The sequence below is a fragment of the Nelumbo lutea genome, chromosome 3 (assembly GCF_056320005.1).
Source record: "Nelumbo lutea isolate HS-2025 chromosome 3, American lotus-T2T, whole genome shotgun sequence".
NCBI lineage: Eukaryota > Viridiplantae > Streptophyta > Magnoliopsida > Proteales > Nelumbonaceae > Nelumbo > Nelumbo lutea.
Genome location: NC_142686.1, coordinates 85,507,287 through 85,521,237, shown reverse-complemented (window position 1 = coordinate 85,521,237; position 13,951 = coordinate 85,507,287). Strand labels below are relative to the sequence as shown.

Below are 13,951 nucleotides of genomic sequence, written 5' to 3'. Positions count from 1 at the left end.
CGCGAGGTCGGGGATGAACCTTCTTAAATATGAGACTTTTCCTAGGAACGTTTTTAACTGGGACTCATTTGCTGGCGGCAGGAGGTCTAGGATGGCTTTAACCTTGCTTTCGTTTGGGTGTATCCCAGTCTGATCTACCTGGTAGCCTAGGGACTTTCCCGATTATACCCCAAATGTGCACTTTAGTGGGTTCAATCTCAACTTGAACTCTCTACATCTCGTGAATACTTTCCTCACAACTTCTAAGTGGTCTTCTCTTTTCCTTGCTTTAACGACTATGTCATCTACATAACAGTCAATCTCCTTGTAAATCATGTCGTGAAAGAACACTGATCATCACTCTCTAGTATGTGGCCGAGGCATTCTTCAAGCCGAAGGGCATCATCTTGTAATAAAAGTTCCCTATAGGTGTCTTGAAGGATGTGTAAGGTGCATCTGTGGGATCCATGAATATCTGAATGTATCCACTGTAGGCATCTAGGAAGGAGAAGAGATCATGTCCTATGGTTGAGTCTAGCAACACCTCCATGTTGGGAAGAGGGAAATCGTCTTTCGGGCAGGCCTTCTTCAAGTCCCTAAAGTCAATGCAACATCTACGGTAAGGCGGAGTTAGTGTTTGGGTGTTGTACTTTTATTAAGGAACTAGGTGAAAGGGTACTAACCTTAGTTGCCTGTTCTTCTTCTTCACTGGAACTACATTGACAAGCCAATGATGATGTGCTATAGGTTTGATGAAGCCCACTTTCAAAAGCCATTCTATTTTCTCTTTGATCTTTAGAATTATTTATGGCTTAAAAATCCTTTGCGGCTGCTTTACTTGTCGGAATTTTGGATCTATGCACAAGGAGTGGCGAACAAGTTCTCAATCTAGCCCTGGCATCTGGTCATATGACCAAGTGAATACATTTTGAAATTCTGTGAAATAAATGCGGGTTTCTGCGATAAGGACACTTACCTTTTAAAAGTGCGAGGAGTTTTTCTTTATCATCGATTGCTAGCTTTGTGGATATGTATAAGGGTCTTTTGTCAGTTTCATCAGTTTCTAGGTTAATCTCCTCTAGTGGTTCCTCAACCGTGTCGATGGAATCCATCATGCACCTCGGGGGTACTCTAACTTCATCGCAGTATTCCAATGTATCTTCTTTTGACTCCTGAAGTTGTTCATGTTACTATTTGTCTTTGATTTTGAGGATTTCATGCCTATACATGTCCGTGGTTAAAGTAGCACCTTTGTGCCATGTTTAATGGTCAAATTATTGCTTGATGATGTGACCGTAGAGATATCGATTTGTGATACGGTGAAATGGTATTGGTTGAGACATTATTTAAAGTCTTTCGTTAGATAATCGTAGTGATATAGTGAAATGGTATTGGTATGCATTTGATTTTGGAAAATACTGATAGTGGACTAACTTTGAACTAAGAAATTTTATCGCTAGTATATGCTGCGATAAGGTTATGCTAAACATGATATATTATAATAAAATCATACCTCGGAATTGACCTTAGTTGCGGGTGGTTTGTCATCCTCGTGGTCCTCAACGATAGTGTAGTAGTCTTTCCCGTCATCCCCCGTCACCCGGACGCACCTGCTTCTCTTCCGATGTTCCAAGGTTCCCACAAGTTTGCTCTCAGGTGGGTGGGGTAGCTGTGTTCCCTTGACCTTCACTATCCTCGTTTCGCCATCCTCTACCAATTCTGTGAAGTAGATAGCGTCTTGTAAGTGCATCTCAGACTTGTCAAACGGAGCCCTAGTGGTCGGGATCCTTATCGATCTCCCTCGGTATCCAACTTTGATGCATTGGTGGTATGTTAAGGGGACGAGGGCTAGGTGTGTATTAGTGGAAGCCCCAAGAGAACATGATAGCAAGTCCTTCCCGAGATTACTTAGAACTCTTACATTATGTTGAATGACTCAATCGCCACTTGCTGCTAGATGGACCCTTCGGTGAGGGACAAGTTTCCGTTGAAGTCCGATACCTCTAAAGGTTGTCTCTTGATGCCCTCTTTCCGAAAGTTCATCAACTATGGCATGTGGATGGAGATAAGATTAACAGAACTTCCCGGGTTGACCATCGATCTTTTCATGTCGAAACCCCCTATCTTCGCCATGATGTATAGGGGTCTATTGTGATGAGGATTAGTGACCAACATGTCTTCCGCTATGAACTCTACACTGCTGCGGTCGGGACTGTAGGTTTGTAAAGGGTGTCGGAATACCTCTGCTAATGCTCTGATGGCCAACTTATGTGTGGTTGTGTTGGCCCTGTGTTTGGTGAAGAAATGTTGTAGTTCTTTGGTCTATTCTAGTTTCTCTGTAAGAGCATCAGCCTAGTATTGGTCGGACGCCCTGACCATGTTGATGCTACCTCCTACACGAATTGATCTAACTTCACTTTCTACACAAATAACCTCCTCAAGGTGAAGCAGTCCATTAGGTCGTGGTGTGGTGTCTGATGGTAGTTGCACCATCTGCCTCCGCGCTTGTCCTTCTCTGGGTCTACTCCTGGCAGCGGTGGTGGCAGGCTGATGACACTGTCTTCTACTAATTTGTTCATGATCATGATTACCTCCTCCCTTGTGCAGGGGAAGGAGGAAGGTGGTGGCGCATTTCTCTTCCCTTGGTCGAATCCTCGCTGATATGGTCCTTGTCTGGCTCCTCCATTGTTCTTGGGTCTCCTATCAACTACGTACACCCTGTTTCTGTTATACGGGGAGGTGTCTTTGATGGTTCGGGTTGTTCTCTCCGTGCACCTCCAGAGTTGGCTGAAGGTTTTGACTTCGATGTTTTCGATGTCGATTCTGTAGGTAGGGCACATGCCTTGAACACATTGCTCGATAAAACTTCTCTCAATGGTGTGCTCATCGAAGACAGAGTGTGTAAGTTTCTGGAATCTCATGACGTAGGCCAGAAGATCCTCACCTGGTCCTTGCTCTACATTCTGTAGATCGACCATTGTCAGTTTTCTTTCTAAGGTGAACCATTTTGATAGGAACTTCTTGGCTAATTTGCCCCATGAGTCAATGATCCCGGGGGTGAGGCTTACGAACCATGTATTCACTAGGCCGGTCAATGACTTCAAAAATTCTCGTACTTTGAGGTTCCCATTGAGGGTGAAGGAGCCGAGGATGTCCTCGAACTTGTTGATGTGCTCCTGCGGGCTACCTCTTTGTTCATCGTATTACGACCACTACTGAGGAGGGTTGTACTCGTCAAGGTAAGAGGGGTCTTTGTTGTCAGGTCAGTGCAGGGGAAGGTGTGAAATTGGTGGGCAGGTTGGTGATTTGTTTAGGTTGGGGTTGGGTTGGCTCTATTGGGCTGTTCTAGGATGGTAGGTGTAGGGTTAGAGGTGTGGCGGTTGGGGTTTGGTGTGGAATTTGGGATGCCAAGGATAGTGGCTGTAAGGGTCTATTCGGCTTGGGCCGAAATGTTGACCAGGATCTGGAGGGTGCTCCTTGTCTTCTCCTAGCTTTGTTCGAGTTTCTCGAACCGTTCTTCGAAGAGCACCTCAAACCCATAAACCTTATTTGACAATATTTTAATATCGGCTTGGATGGGCGTTTGCATCTTAGAATGGTTTTCAACTCCAAGGTTGGTGTTCTCTTGAGTGTTGCTCTGCTTCTCAGGGATGGTGGCAAGGTTGATACTTCTTGAGGCCATTCTCTATGATCAAAGTTGGAACCAAAGGTTCTACTATAGGTAGGGTAAGGTTGGGGTGAAGTGCGATCTCTTTGAAAGACAGAGAAGGGTCTCGTGGACAGAGAAGTGAGGATCTTTGGGTTGAGGATGCAGAAAGAATAGGGAGAACTTGGGGTGTACTCGAGGGTATCAGGTGACAGATTGCTTTGGATCAGATGATTTCTGATACGAGGAGGATCCCTATTTATGGAGGGGATCCTGAGATCCTAAAAGGTACAAGATGAGGATATTCGCTCTGTATCGGGGAAGGGAATATTTGATTTGTTGTCAATTATTGGATGCACTATTGGGGTATCGCCACGTGTCTCATGAGGATCTTCTCAAGGATTGGCTTTCCTTATCCTTGAGATCTCTCATTACTCATGCGTGCCACTACCTTTATTTTGCGCGTTATAACTAATCCTAAGTCACAATGGTGGCGTCACCGTTTGGCGGTTGGTGCTTCGTTGATTCCATGTGGCGACTCATGAGGCCCTTTGCTGTGGTGGGCCCGTGTGCATCCGGGCACACGCGGGCCTTGCCGTGGGCTCGACCAACCGTCCCTTCTAACCCGTTGTCAAGAGCGGGCTCTCGGGCTATGAGTTCATCGCACGCCATTGCGGGTGTAGCTTCATTGCACACTCGGGTGGGCTTGGGTCCCTTGGACGGGTCCTTTCTGGGGTTTCTTTAGGTTCGGACGTTGACTAGACTCGGTCGACCGCGAGTTATCATAGTTTTGCTTCATGTATTGCGAGTTCATCACAGAGGTGATACTGTGCCATAGGTTCATCCATGGGGGATGATTGTGAGCTGCTCGTAAGTGAATATTCCATCACTGAAATATTCCATCACCCAGAAATGTGAATATTCCATCACCAGAATATGTTGCAGGTTATTGGGTCTTTGTCCACCAGAAATGTGAATATTTTGTCATCCAAGCTTGTTTTTCTCCTTTGTCTTTTACTTCTCCTTAAGTCCGATTCTTGATTCCTAGAATCGGTGTTGTTTTGGCTAAGTAAAGTACTGATTCCTTGAGCATTCAAATGTTCTTGGTTTCTATTATGGATTTGGGAGGGTTCCCTATTTACTGTTTATTTTCTCCATGGAAAAATGTGCTCAAAGAATTCTGCATCTCATGACTCAATTATTGTGTTGCTCTCTACAACATTATCAATTGTTTTAATTAGAAGGAACTGATAAGCCACACTGTTGTTAGACAATGTACGCCCTTATCTCCAATTAGATTGATGTACTGATCCATATATTATAAATGAACAAAAGTACATAATTGATTCATGTTGTATATGGTGTATTTTTGTATAATTACTCTTAAATTGGACCCTTATGAGACTTGTGTTAATTTAGAATGTTCTCAGCCATTTGATAGAATTGGGGAAGTTTATCCTGCCAAGGCTGACACTAATGTGCTGCCAAATTGGTTAGGGTGGCCTGTCTTAGCTACTCGGGTGAGACCCGAAGCACATATAGTGTGTGTTTGTCTGAAACACTAAACCAGACCATTTTTCAGTTATGCCCTGGACCTTGGAGACTGGTGGACAAAATTGGAAATTCACACCTAACCCCTAGACTCGATTATGGTATTGCACTAAGTGTTGGACTGGGTTGTCTTTGATATGCCAATCACTGAGATCCTTAGAGGGGGTCAAAACTTGGGTATGTTGGGGCAGTCTGAGAATTCACTCGAGTGGGTGATCATAGTGATTGGATCTGCCCCTTTGTCGGACAAAGTGAAAGATCGGGACTGCACTCTCTTTGATGGAAACCAAAATTGTCGGGAGTTGATTTCAACCGTGTTTGAGATTTGTTTTGCAAAATATATTTATATGAATATATATATATATATATATATTAATGTTTTATGAAAAAGGTTTGCAAAAGGTTTTAAATCTTAGGATCCATCCGATCAGAAAGTGCAACAATGTACTTTGCAACCGAGGGAGATGTCATCTTTTGTTTGACAATGTTTGATTATTAAGGGCTGAGGGGTTAAGTGTAAGACCATTTAGGGCTATTATACCTAATGAACTAATCTTCTAAAGATGGCTGGACTCAATGACCATTTAGTGTAAATGTTGGGCCCATTAAGAGCCCATATTGATGGACTCAAGGGTTCATTGTGTTTAGCAATGAATTCGGAAAGGCTTTGTTATAGAATATAGGTTGTACCCATATGGCTTTTGTGAGGTCAATGTTAGGGTCCCACTCCATACAAAGAGAGCCAAGTTAGCTAGCAATTAATAAAGGGACATGAGCCACCTGCTTAATGGGCCTAAAGCCTAAAGATTAATTGGATTAATCATCATGGGCAAATTTGGGTATGGATATGGGTTGGATCAGTAGATAAGGATAAGAGGATAAGTCTTATCCACTTAAAGAGTCCAGATCCAAATAAAGATTTAGATTAGGAAACTCTTAATTAGATTAGGAGATCAACTCTTTAAGATCTATATAAAAGAGGAGGGCGAACTGCTCCAAGTTTACACACTGCTTTCAGTTCTCTCTCTCCTTTTGCTCTTGCCGCTCTAACCCTAATTTGACCTCCATTCTTGAACTCATAGAGAACAATTCTTATTCCAATTTTTGCAAGAATATATCATATCTATTTCGTGCTCACCTACCTTGCTTGATCCAAGCTATTGGATTGTAGTTCTTAGTAAAGGACTACATTGCTGAACCTACTTCATCTCAAGCTACGCCATCTTCAGTAGAAGCGGGTTTTGGTACCCTCTTTGGGCGTGAACACCTACTTTGGGAGCTATACGTGTGCATTCCGTATTAGGTATTCCCCTTCCTTTCTTTTGGTTTCAGATTTGGTCTGATTTGGTTCAAGAACGATCTTTGAAAAATGCAGTTTTTCTAAAACTGGAAATACGATTCCTGGAAGGGAAAAAATAAATTTTTGAAATTTCACCTAGCCACCCTGGAAGGTTTGGCCATCCATATGATGGATTTTCCCTTCCTTCAACTGTTTTGTGCATATCTAATGAACACACAACCACAAATTTTCAGTCCCAATTTCTTTCTTTTAGGTTCAGGTATTCCAACTTTTGCTAAGCATCCCAAAACTTTTAGGTAGTTCAATCTAGGTTTCCTATTATGCCATAGTTCAAAAGGTATTTGTCATTTCTTATTGGGTGGTATTCCATTATATAAGTAACAATCCATTAGGATTGATTCCCCTACAAGTTTAGAGGTGCACCTAAACTAATTAGCATAGCATTCATCATTTCCTTTAGTGTTCTATTAAGTCTATCTTTAACATCATTAGATTTAGATTAATATGGGACTGTGGTTTCATATATGATTCCATTTTTTGTCAAATAATTTTGTAATGATTTCTCCATCACATTCAGTTCCTCTATGTATTCTAAGTTTTTTATTTTCTTTCCTAATTAATTTTCTACTTCAGTCTTGTAGTTTATAAAGGCTTGTTCAACCTCATCTTTTGATCTAAGTAGGACTACTTTTGCATATCTAGAAAAATCATCAATGAAAGTTATATAATATCTTTTTTCTCCTCTAGCTTCATGATACTTAAGGTCTCATAGATCATTGTGTATAATTTGTAATGATTCAATTTCTCTCTGTACACTTTTATAAGGTTTCTTAGTGAATTTTGCTTCTACACATACTTGGCATTTTTCATTTGTAAAATTAATAGGAACATTCAAAACTTCTAATTTACATAACCACTTTAAATAAGGAGCACTACAATGTCCTAATCTAGCATGCCAAATATCAAATGATTCAATAATATAAGTAGCAGAAGAAGTATTCTTATTTATAATAATATCATAAAAGTTCAGTACAAATAGTCCATGATCATTATATCATTTTCCAATAAATACATTATTTTTATTCAACACAGCCTTGTCTGCTTCAAATGTGGGATTCAGCCCTACTTTGTTGGGGAGTGCTGCTGATACCAATTTTTGTTTGATTTCTGGCACATGTAGCACATCATTCAGCACCGGGATTTTTTCTCGAAGTCAGTTTCAGGAGCACCTTTCCTTTGCCAATGATATTCGAAGTTTGTGAGTTCCCCATGAAGACTTGCTCTACCTTAAATTGAGTTGTGTACTCATAGAAGGAGCTACGGTCCCCACATATGTGATTGGTAGCACTAGTGTCCAGTACCTACTCCTCCGGTTACCATGGCTGCAATAACATCCTCAGTCAAATTGACTTTTTTTTCCTAGAGTCTTTATTCTTTTGGTACTGGTAGTCTTTCTTGTAATGCTCGGGTTTTCTACGTACATAGCATTTTCCTTTCTTTTGTTGCTTTTGAATTTCTGATCATTTTTCACATTCAGATTCTTTTTGAATTTTGTAGTCGTTTCCTCAACTAGATTGGTTTTGGAAATCTGATCCTCATCTTTCTTTCTGTACTTTTCTTCTATTTTAATTCAGACCACTACTTGATCCAAAGTAGTGTCCTTCTCTTATGCTTCATACTTGTATTGAAATCATTTCATATATGTGGTAATTCCTCCATGAGAAAACCAACAATAAATTCATCTGGCAGTATCATGCCTTCCTTGGCTAGTTCCTCCACAAGCACCTAAAACTCATCTATTTTAGAATACACGTCCATGTCTTTTTTCATGGTGAAATGCAGGAAATTGGCAATCACATATTTTTTATTTCCAGCATTTTCCAGAGCATACTTGTTGTCGAAGGTATCCCAAATTTCATAGGCAAAATTATAGAAAGAGTAGACATTGTACAGTTCATTGGATAACCAATTGAGGATATGGTTTGTGCAAAGGTGGTTGGCCATAGTCTAGTGTTCTACAACAACAGAACGAGTTGGTTCCTCCATGTTTAATGGGTTTGGTTCAGTCAAAGCAAATGCTACCCCTAACTATTCTAAGGCAAATAGAAGGCGTTGTCTCCAATGTGTGTAGTTGGTTCCATTGAAAGGTTCAATTTTTGAGAAATTGGGAACTGTTGATAGTATTCGGTTTCTCATGAAAGGATTAGCAAAGATAATTTCCATAAATGCAATTTTAAGATTGTTGGAAAATAGTAAAGAAGGCAAAATGGAACTTATCAGTAATTGCTTTCCAAACCGAAAACTTGTGAATCAGTAGCGTTGCAGAACTGTGAAACCAAGAACTTGTAGAGAGAAAGAGGGTTGAGTTGTGCCACTTGGTCACTCTCCACAAAACCGCATTTCCCCCCTATGGTGCAGCCGAGTGATTGCAAATTGGTTGCCAAGATAAACCAGCCCATAGGCGATTGGTAGGCATGCACTCGCTTACCAGACTTCCGTGAACCACAAGGAATGATGCTTAGAGAAGAACGATTGACAAAGAAGAGAAGACTGTGTCGAGTACACTGGTGTGTGTTTCTAGGTCAAGCAACACTCCTTTTATAGAGTGTTCTCAGTCACCCGAATGGACATAGAAGCGTCCTTTCAGACAGAGGCCTCTTCAGAATAGTGCACCTGCTCAAAGAGACGCAAAGAGGAAGGGACATAAAATAGAAAAAAAAAACGTTTAAAAAAGATTTTGAAATTTAAAAGTCAAATCATTTAATTCGATCAAAACCAAAACGATTCAATGTAGCGCACGTATACATGCACACGCACCCATGCCCACACCTCAACCCAGCCCGACTCGGCTTGGCGGGTGTGTGTGAAAAGGCCCCATTAGATTTTGGAAGATGGTTGGGCTGTTATGTTTAGGCTATGTAAAGCCAAATGCCCCATTAGAAATGAAAGGAGTAGCTATTTTGAAAGCAACCCCAATACGTCATATCTTTAAATATGTCTAAGGTGATGGTGGAATGTGACAACATGCAGCTAGTTAAGAATCTGGATAGTTGGAGGGATACTATGAATAGAGAGATTTACTTTGTGGTCAAAGAGATGAAGAAGCCAGTAGATCTAGGGATAGGTTGCACATGAAATTGCAAGGAGAGGTTTAAATCAGTCCTTTTTGTAGTTGAGATTCCTCTGTGGCTTTCTGATGTGTTAACGTCCGAAGAGTGCTTTGTTTTGCTGAGCATTTAGAGTAAACATATGTAGGTTTTCAATGTGGTTTAAAAAAAAAAAAACACAAAAACAAAGGAATAGCGGGTGACAAATGTCTATAGATACAATCCATAAAAGGAAAAAAACGAAGTTATGAGGGGACTTATATCTATAATTAAGGTTGTGTTTGGTTTAAAGGAAAAGATTAGAAAACCCATATAACATATAGATTTTCCAACCTTTTCCTACCTTTTGTTTCAAACCAAACATAGTGACAAGGATTATGGTGTCAAATAAGGGATTTTAATGTACTGATCAAATTCTTTAATGAGCCAACCCCACTCAACACATCATAATGTTCAACCCCTTCATTAGTTATTGGCTCAAAGAGCATTTCCTCTTCGGCACTTCTTTCAATTGGTTAAAATTTCAGCCAATCCCCATGCGAGGAGCATTAAATGGGGCTGTTGAGCATCCTATCACGTAGCATGGGGTGGCATTCACTTCCAAATTTAAATTTTCAATTTTGTATTTTTTGTATTTATCCTATCCTTGTATCTTATCCTAGAGAGTAGAGTGGAGAGAGTTTTTGAAAGAAAAAGGGAGAATGACGGTTCAGCCCAGGGTCAGAATTTCTAGGCCCCAAGTACAATTGGGATAGGTGCCAACCAGAAATTAATGCTAATTCATGAGTGGGGTTTTTGACATTTTAAATGTTTATAACCGTACAATAAAATTCAGAAATGTGCAGTGAATCTGTCCGTACTTTTCCGAAAAAAAAAAAAACATTCATCAGTTGTACATATTTAATTTACTAAAAATACATTTTCAAATCACTCCAACTGTGAGTGATAACATTCCTCTCAATCTGTTTTCATTCATGGTATCGGAACCATCAACCCCACACACCATGCCAACTAAGTTCCACTCAATCGAACAATGGCAATTCTCTTAATTCCCCAACAATCTCAAACTTTCACCCAGCCCTCGTCAAGAATTATATCTTATGGAGATTTCACATCGAGCTAGTGATGTTTGGATATGATTCACCACACTCTAAATGGCCTAGGGGGCCGACTTTGATTCTTTTGTTAATTCACTACAGGCTCTCAGGAATTTTGGATAGAATTTCGATCCAACCTTCATGAACCAACTACTCGGCAAAAGGATCTATAATGGACTTACTCGATCAGATTTGAACATCTCATATATTGGTTTTTCTATAGTTATTTACAGTTTTTAAAATTTATTATTGAATAATATTCTTCATGTTCCATGGATTAGCAAGAATTTGTTATATGTTGCTAGATATTTTGAATTCTATCTTTCTCTTGCAGGGACAGGACTGGAGAAGGGGATGCTCCCTTCCTACGATGTATTCGATAAAACCAAACTGATTGGACTGAATATGTTATATGATTTTATTCCAATTAGAATTGGGTTGGGACCGGTTCTGAGCCAATTCAGATCCCACGGTTCTTGGTTTTCTTAACATAATCATTTTAATTAAGGTTGTTACGCTCACTTTATTTGTGGGCGTACGGTAACCTTTCAAATGCTCGACACGTTTACAGTTTTAATGATTTTGTACTCGACACGTGTTCGATGCGTATAAATAAAGCAGAAACCGGTTACCCGTTGGACCGATGGACAAAGGCAGGTTGGCCTTGGGCAGAGCCCGATGGAGATGCTTGCCTACTCGGTTGCTCAGGGAGAGTCTCTTGTTCGAAGAGAGAGAGAAAGAGCTCCTTGGCCTTTCGATTTTCCCTGTCGTTGCAAAGGGAGAACGAAGGAGGGCCTGTCTCCTCATCGAAGGAAGGTCTCTTTCGTTTTGATGTCTCCACTTCGCGTAGATCTGATCGATGTTCCTGTTTGCGCTGCTGTTGATGACGGAATATCTCGCTTCGACATTTTCACAGGCTACAGCTCGATTTCTGAAGGAGGTCACCTCGCGTAGATCTGATCGATGGCCCTGTTTGCTCTAGGGTTTGTTTTTTGGTGATGATCTGTGGGGTTTGCGGCATGGGAAGGTCTCATCGCCTCGGTTCCGGTCTCCACCACTGATAAGGTCACCTCTTCCCAGGTCCCCAAGACAGAAAACGATCCTCTAGACAAGGAAATAGGTATTTGACCTTCAATTTGCTCTATACTTTTCATTTTATAATAAAACTATTGGTTTTTAATCTAATAATCTATTTACAGGGGTCATAGTCCTTATAGAAGTTACAGTCCTGCATATCGAAGCCGAAGGAGCTTGAGTAGGGATGGTGACCTCTCCATTAATTGAGTGGATAACGGAAAATACCATGAGGATTCTGCATCTCAAAGGTAGTTTTTTTCTTTCTTTCTTTGAGCCCATGGTGTTGTTTTGGAACACGGTTTGCCCGAGTCATACTTTGTCGTTTCTTGTAGTCCTCCATATAGGACCCGTGAGAAAATGTCTCCTGTTCATCATACCCACGAGAGAGATGAGGTTGATCAGTTTGATCAGGCATGCAATGGGCATCCAATTTATCAAAGGAAGGCCCATCAGAAAATGTCTGCACTGTCACCATCACCAGAAATGTCACGAAGTCCATCAGAAACTTCACCAAATCCACGGAGAATGAATCCCAGCGAAGATAGGTCTGTACTCTGTAGCATGGTATTGCATCAAAATGTCATAATGTTTATGCTCTTCCTTACTGACTTTGATATGCTAACGTTTTATGTACTTCTCAAGGATGCCTAATGCATCTGACAGTCCTGTCAAGCAACCAAGAGATCATATTATTCATCATGAAAATTCAGGAGCAAGTGAGGAGGAACTTATTCTCTACCGGTAGGATTGACATTGACTGTTCTGTCAATTTTGACTTCTTAGTTATATTAATTTTGTTTTATTCTTTCTTATTGGTTTTGGATTTCTAATATTTTAGGGATCATGGGAATAACATTTTTGATTCCTCACGAAAAATATCAAGGCATTCATCCATAAGTGATGGTCTGAAAAAAAAAAAACTCTTACAAAGGCTCTTAAGCAAGAAAGAATATTCCCCTGAAAGATTAGCTAGCTGTGGTTCTGTTGAAGGTTGGAGTCGTCCAGATGACATGCTGCCAAGGAAAAAAGACTGACAGAAAAAGGTATAGTCATTTCAGTTTTTTTGTTCTCTTTATTTATTTACTAATATTTGTGAAAAACCTATATGTACAAGTTCTGTAGACATATGACACCAAACTCCTCTGCAGTGAGAAAGCTTCAGTCCGGACCGATCATTCTGAAAGCCTATTCAGCGGACATCACCAATGTTGGAAGAAGTTGAATATGGGTTAGGGAGGCTAAGGGGAGAAGGCTATATAATCGAGCATGCCCAGGACAAAAAACCATCTGTTTATCAACATGAAAAGATTCTTCTTTATATGAAGAGTTACAGAGACGATGTCTCAGAGAAGGTCGAAAAGCTTATGAAAAGAAGCATTCTCATTTGAGCAATATCGAGGGAAGTGACCGAGTTTACAAAATAGAAGTTCGTAAATCATGGTAAAAGGTTGGTAGGAAAAGCCGAGCTGGTGTTTATGGTTCTGATTCTGAGGAAAATAAGAAGCACAGATCCAAATAAATGGAAAGGAGAAAGCATAAGAGAGTGGATAGGAATTTCCTGAAAACTGGTGGCAGCTGAAAACTGGAAAAATGAGGATTTCCTGAGCTATTCTGTTGATGTGCAACTTTGTGCAGACCTTGCTGTTAGGTTTTCTGGTAGTATTTGCTTTCCCTTAGATGGGAATTTGATTTAATTTTTTTTGTAGGAGTTCTTAACTGGGTGGATATGAAACCATCTTGTTGTTTATCACAATGGCTTCTTAAAGCTTTCAATGGCATTAATTTATATGTTATGTTATATGGATTTATGTACTGTTGCTGGTAAAACAATAATGCCCCATTTAACATTGGTCAATAAAATAAAATAAATTCTTATTGCCTGAATGTAGAACAATAAAACCTAAAGGTCTTGGCACATTGTTTAAAATGAATTTTATACTAAATTGGCTTTGTGGTTGATTGATAGATGACTTGGTTGAGCAGGGCCTTGTGCGGACCACTTATTGAACATCAATTTAGGTTTAGTATCATACATGCTTTTCGGGCTTCTAGAAGGAAAGATTCCAAACTCTATTGGCTAAAACTGTGTCTAAATACTTGTCTCTTTATATTGTATGATGATTTAGCCTCTTTATGGTGGCAGTATGAGAGCTGTTCTGCGGACTTTGTTTTTAAAATTCATCAAGGTGATATG

At 40.3% G+C, this 13,951-nt stretch overlaps 1 protein-coding gene across 1 annotated transcript; it reads left to right on the top strand.

Annotated features, from left to right (window-relative positions):
• The first annotated feature begins 11,317 nt into the window (after positions 1-11,317).
• On the top strand, positions 11,318-13,641 carry LOC148866173 (uncharacterized). The gene is made up of 6 exons (XM_088980863.1): positions 11,318-11,800; positions 11,880-12,005; positions 12,090-12,302; positions 12,400-12,498; positions 12,596-12,800; positions 12,906-13,641. Exons 3-5 carry the CDS (start codon positions 12,115-12,117, stop codon positions 12,789-12,791), a joined length of 483 nt encoding a protein of 160 aa, XP_088836989.1. The 5' UTR covers positions 11,318-11,800; positions 11,880-12,005; positions 12,090-12,114; the 3' UTR covers positions 12,792-12,800; positions 12,906-13,641.
• Positions 13,642-13,951: the final 310 nt, after the last annotated feature.

Excerpts from the sequence above, each read along its gene's own strand:
- LOC148866173 (XM_088980863.1), top strand. The coding sequence starts at position 12,115 with ATGTCTCCTGTTCATCATACCCACGAGAGAGATGAGGTTGATCAGTTT. Across the intron at positions 12,303-12,399 it reads ATGAATCCCAGCGAAGATAG|GATGCCTAATGCATCTGACA; the intron begins GTCTGTACTCTG and ends GTACTTCTCAAG. Across the intron at positions 12,499-12,595 it reads GAGGAACTTATTCTCTACCG|GGATCATGGGAATAACATTT; the intron begins GTAGGATTGACA and ends CTAATATTTTAG.